Here is a 6,000-nt window from a genome sequence, read left to right as displayed (position 1 = left end):
TCCAAACAGTGTCTGAGACACTGTTGTACATTCACTTTTACGCGTTGCAAATTGCAAGTTGCAATTCGTCACAATATGCGACTTGCTAAAGTGTATGGTCGTATATCTGGCCCCTAATGCATTAATAAAAACAAAAAATACCTTTAGAAGGGATCCAGTTCCTTCAGTTTATAATTAAAAGAAAAAAAGGTGGAGTCAGGAGTTCTCAACAAGAAAATCATATACAGGAGGAAGGATGACATCATTGTTTATTAACAGGATTAATGCACCACTACTCACTAACAGTTTTACTCACTTCATTTAAGAATAATTTTTAAAAAGTGATAAAGACATCATGGAAAAAATTTAAAATGAATTTGATGCTCACAAACCTATTTTTCTCTCAGCGTGACTCATGGCAATTTCTTATACATCTATAGGAGGATTACATTTCTCTTTCTTTGCGTGCTTTCAAAAATGCAAGGTATTTAAAATCTGTTATATCATTCAAACATTCTGTTTTCCGAGGATAAATGTGTACTTCCTCAATTGCATAACCAGCCCCCTTGAGAGCATCCTTCAGAAAACACTCATCCATGCAGAAAAGAGGAAACTTGAAGTCGCCGACCATGTAATATGTTACTTCAAGGGTGACAGTCATTATTAGAAGTCCTCCGGTCTTCAACAGTGTGGAGACATTTTTCAGAGCATCGCAGAAGGACTTCTTGTTTGTGACGTAGTGCTCCAAACAGTGTGCCAGGAGCAGGCAGTCAGCCTGGGGGTGGATGATGGGAGACAGCGGGTTACTGCACAAGACATCATATTTAAGAACTGTTTTGACTTTTCCTTTTAACTTATTTTGCTTCGCAATCCATGGTTCTCTGAAAGCAAAAAGGTATAATTTGATTAGCATGCTTAATCGATTGATGCAGAGACTCGTCTTAACGGCTGTTTTGTAATAATTTAAAGAAATGTTTGCTGCCTCCATGACCAGTGCTTTACCCTTTGTACCACTCTCTGAGCAATCTACAATCTATGAACTCATACAGATATCTGTACAATTTACTCTTCACTGGCTTCATATTAAAATGCTGGTCACAGTATTGTTTTATTGAATTAGTTGTTTGCTTGACATATAACTACTCATCCATCTCTCTACTTTTTGAATCATCCATCCATCTATCATTTTGCTCATCCATCCTTTCATACATCTACTCTTTCACTCCATCTACTCATCCAGCCTTTCACTTTATCCATCCATCTACCCATCCACCCATCACCCATCCATCACCCATCCATCTATCTACCATCCATCATCCATCTATCCATCCATCTATCCATCCATCTATCCATCCTTCCATCCATCCTTTCTCTCGTTCTCCATCCATCCACATGCCTACTTATCAATCTATCCATTCGCTCTTTGACACATCCATCCATCCACCCTTCCTCAATTTCACTCATCCAATATTCTATCCATTGATATATTCATCCATCCTTCCATCAATTCATTCATCAATCCATCCATCCATATATCCATCCATCATCCCTCCACCCATATATCCATTCATCCATCCATCCTTCAACTGACCTACCCAGCCTATCAATGTGTCCATACATCCAAACATTCATTCTGTCTTTTCTTCCAGCCGTACATGCCATTCATCCATATATCCATCCATCCATTCATCCATTCTTTCTCTCAACCTCCATCCTTATACCTTTTCACTCATCCCTCCATTCACCCTTTCTCTCATCCATGTTTACCTCCATTGTTTCACTCATTCATCCATGCATTTATCCATCCACCCTTTCACTCACCCATTCATTCACCAGTTCACTCTCACATTAATATAGCCACCCACCTATCCTTTCAGGCTTTCACTCATCCATCTATTTACTCATTTTTCATCTCATCCATCCATGCTTTCACTCATCTTTTCATGCTTTCTCTCATCCACCCTTGCACACTGTCCAATCACCCTGTCTTTTACTCCATCCATCCATTCACTCCTATATACATCCATTTACCTGTTCATCATCCATTCTTTCACTCACTTATCCATCAATCCTCTCATCATCCATCCAACCTTTCAATCATCCATCCATTCACACTTTCAATTAACCATCTATCCTTTTACCCATTCTTCCTGCCTTTCACTTATCCATCCTTACATCCATCCGCTCACTCATTTGTCCATGTATCTATCCATCTACCCCTTCACTCATCCATCTATCCATGATTCCAAATCCACCCATCCATGTATCCATCTATCCACTCACCCTCCTACCCTTTCAAATTAATTATGAGCCTCTGTCTGCCGAGTTGCAGACCAAGGAGGCCACCCCTACTGTAGCTGCTAAAGCGGGGTCTTCACAACACCCCTGCTCAAACCACATTCTAGCTAGGGGTTGGAGTAACTTGTGTCATCTATTGTAATGTAATCATGCAGAATTACACAAGAATTGCACAAGATTACACATAATTTAGCATCAGAAATCGGAGCAAGAATGCTGAAAATTTTAAATTACTCTCATTAATCCAGCAAAACTAAAGTTACACCCTGAACTATTTCTAAGTAAGCCTGGGTGCAATGTAAATATTTTCTACAAAGAAATGGTTGAAACATTTCACAAAAAAATGTTGATGGGTAATGGCCTAATCTTGGACACGTCACAAAACAATCATGAAATGCTACAAATCATGTGTGATTACACCGGTGTAAACAAACTGTCAGTCAGTATTATGACAATCATATTCTGGAACTGCACTACATAGAAGTATTCAAATCCTAACATTCCCTAAGTGCCAATTCCCTCGAGCTTACCTTTGACACCAATCTCATCTTCATGGAACACATCAACAAGAAAAACAAGTTGGCTTGATATATCAGCACTCTCTGCAAAGGAAAGTGAATGTTCCTCCCAAAATACTAATTCAGAGCTGTTGTTCAACACTTTGTACACTGAGATCTGCATGGGTGCTACACCCTTTACACCCTTCTCCATGTTCTCCTCAACACCACACTGCTCCCCTTAAAAGCTTCCTTTTATCTAAACCAGCTCCATGTTCTGGCACCATAATCTTCAAAGCCAGCAGAATGACCTGTAAGGATGTCACAAAGGGCACTTATAAATATCTGGCTGACAAGGTCACCACCTCCACTGGTTTTTGGCCCACCAGTAACCAAACAACCATCAACCTGGAGAAGAAGAGCAGCAACAAAGAAATATGAATGCAAATGATTATTCAGCAGTGCACCCAGGATCTTCATACATCCTGGAAACATTAGGACCACCTCAACATTGCTTCAGTTGATGAAAAAGCTGGAAACAAAGAACATTACACCATGGCACTACGTGTCCTCTTATGCAGTCCAGGCCCGTTCCTTTTTCAACCACTTCTTGATTGAAACTTTGGCTTTCATTAAATATGGGGCTAAACTACCTTACACTAATCCTGGGTAGAATTAGCGAAATTGCGATACTGTAGTGTAGTTCCTATTTTCCCAATAGGCTCTGCGCATTGGAATAATATCTTCAATAGTATAGACGTAGGACTTTGGTTAACTAGGTCTTCTACTGATGATATTAGACTTAAAGTTATGTGTGCCAGCTAGCTCAGAGTTCACTAGAAACTTTCTTGAATAGGCAAGGAGGAGTTCAACCTCCCTGGATAGACAAGAAGGGATTTAGTTTCTGACAACCATAGAACATGACAACTTTGCTCTCCCTGATCAAGAGTATATCTCTAGAGTCGTGTGAAAACAAAAGACAACTATTTCACTCAGTCAGTACGTGCATTCTTAGTTTCACCAGATTGTAGAGAAAAGGAAGAGACGGGCGTGTTCAATAAAAATGTGTTATTTATTGATCAGTCTCCTTTCTCATACAAGAGAAATGAATCGCTATTATTGCAATACTTATAGTCCAGCGCCTTGAGACCCTACGGGTGAGTAGTGCGCTATATAAATGACCTGATTGATTGATTGATTGATAGTTAAGTAAAGTGCATACAGTAAAAGCAGGATTATAAAATAATACTGTAAAAGCATTGATATGGTTTCTTAGCCATATGATACTTAAAATGGATAAAATAGATACATACATATATACATTGACTAATCGTACTCAACTGGTGCTTCTAGCTACGCCTACCCCAGTGTACCTGACCTAAGCCTAATACGTGGGCGAGAGTAGATAAGTAGCAGTTTAAGTTAAGTTTGTTTTGCCAAGGATCTGACTCAAGAATTCTCTGTAAGGGGTTATTCAGTTCAGTACCTGGGATTTAGAAGGCTGGAGGGCTGGTATCTCAATCTCAGGACTCGATATCCCAGTTGCCCGCATGGGCGACTGGGAACGCCGGAGCTGGATTTCTCGGCAGGAGAAAGGCAGCGTCTCTCTCTCAGCGCGTCAAAAGGGAGGGGCAGCGTCCGTGGGCTTTTTCTGCATCAGCTGGGCTCCTCAGCAAGTAGCGCTGCTCCAACTCGTCACCACCGTGTGTTGCTTAGGGCAATGTCGGTAATATTTATACCTGAAAGGTGCCGAGTGTGATGTAAGGATGGACATAAATACGTCAATAAGGATGTCATAAGAACTGGTCGTTCTTACATTCTTTACGGAGTTCTTGGCTGAAATCAAAACAATAGCTGCGGGGGATTTCCCAGGTCGGCTGGAGGTTTGATTTGTTTTGAGAACTCGGTATGCTTTCTAGGGGGGCTGGAGGGATATTGCTTGCCTAATTTCTGACAGCATGTGCTATGACTTAATCAGAGAACGGGTTTCTGTGTCGTTGTATGGCCACTAGTGAGTGATTAACCGGACAAGGGTCAGAAACAGGAATATCGGTACAGTTCCCATAGTAAACACATTACACCCACTCCACGGAATCTATGTCCATATTTACTAACCTAAGCATAGTAAACATAACTACAGTATGTGTATATGAAACCACCCCAAAATACATTAATTTGTATTTAAAATATGGTTTTGCGCAATACATGAAAAAATGAGTATAGCTACTGTATGCATTTAAGCAGTGTAATCATTCAAAAAGGGATGCACATTTTTTATATCAGCATGAAATGATTTGCCAAAATAACACATGTAATGGCTCTTAATACAGAAGAAAAAGTGCGAGACCACTTCATCACATAAAATATAATTCTACTTGTAAACAACCTAGAGGTCGAGGTAATGTCTTCTAGGGTTAACTAAAAATAGAAGTTTTCTGTTCTCTAAGAATAGTTTTACTTTAAGGAGAAGATAATTGCCCAAAAAACATTTTAAATATTTTGATCTTGGAGAAAAGGTTCTTGTTTTCATGAGAAAAACTGGAAAAAATTCTTAGTGGCTTTGTTTTCAAAGTTTGAAGGCCAAATTCAGAGTTCAGGGAACGCTGTGTGCACGTTGCTCAAAGTCATTCTTTGTGTTCTGGTGAAAACATCATATCATTTAGATGTTCGAAAAAACAGTCTACAGCTTCAGGTGAGAGTTTGACTAGGTTGGAAAATGTCGCTACCATGCATTCATGCGCATGATTGCTTTCAGTGATGGTTTGATCAGCATTGCTTACAGAAGGTCGTACCTGATCGATGCTGCTTTCATCTTGTACTTCACTACCCTTCAATCGTAGTGCTGAAGTCTCCACGAATGCCGTCATCAGGATAGGTAGCCGCTGGGGACAGCACAATGCATGAGCCTTTACTGGACTCAACAAAGTTTCTGCATCCAATGGCACTTCTGATTGTAGTGTGAGACTGGTGTCCAACACGCATTCCTCGCCGCATAGCAAGCACCTTAATACAGGCATAACACAAGTCTGCCACAAGGGTCTAAATGAAAGAAACCAGGTCATATTTAAATCTCGTAGCCGTGCTAATGCAAGGACTTTAGTTATGCGGTCCCGGTAGCGGATAGTTAGGATCGTTTCTTCCATTGTTGCTGGAGTCATGTCTGTGACACGGTTTGCCATAGCGAAGCAAAAGTAGCAAAAATAGGACGCCTGCTACTAGTCCCAAC

General features: G+C 40.4%; 1 protein-coding gene across 1 annotated transcript in view; it reads right to left on the bottom strand.

The window, feature by feature from the left end:
- Nucleotides 1-376: 376 nt before the first annotated feature.
- Nucleotides 377-6,000, bottom strand: part of LOC144752090 (indolethylamine N-methyltransferase-like) — a 62,859-nt gene continuing 57,235 nt past the window's right edge. The window contains exon 3 of the mRNA XM_078640039.1: nt 377-860. Coding sequence (XP_078496165.1) covers nt 425-860 — 436 coding nt within the window. The 3' untranslated portion in view covers nt 377-424. The remainder of the gene's footprint in view (nt 861-6,000) is intronic.

Source organism: Lissotriton helveticus, chromosome 4_2, assembly GCF_964261635.1.
Source record: "Lissotriton helveticus chromosome 4_2, aLisHel1.1, whole genome shotgun sequence".
NCBI classification, from domain to species: domain Eukaryota; kingdom Metazoa; phylum Chordata; class Amphibia; order Caudata; family Salamandridae; genus Lissotriton; species Lissotriton helveticus.
This window is presented reverse-complemented; position numbering and strand designations above follow the sequence as displayed.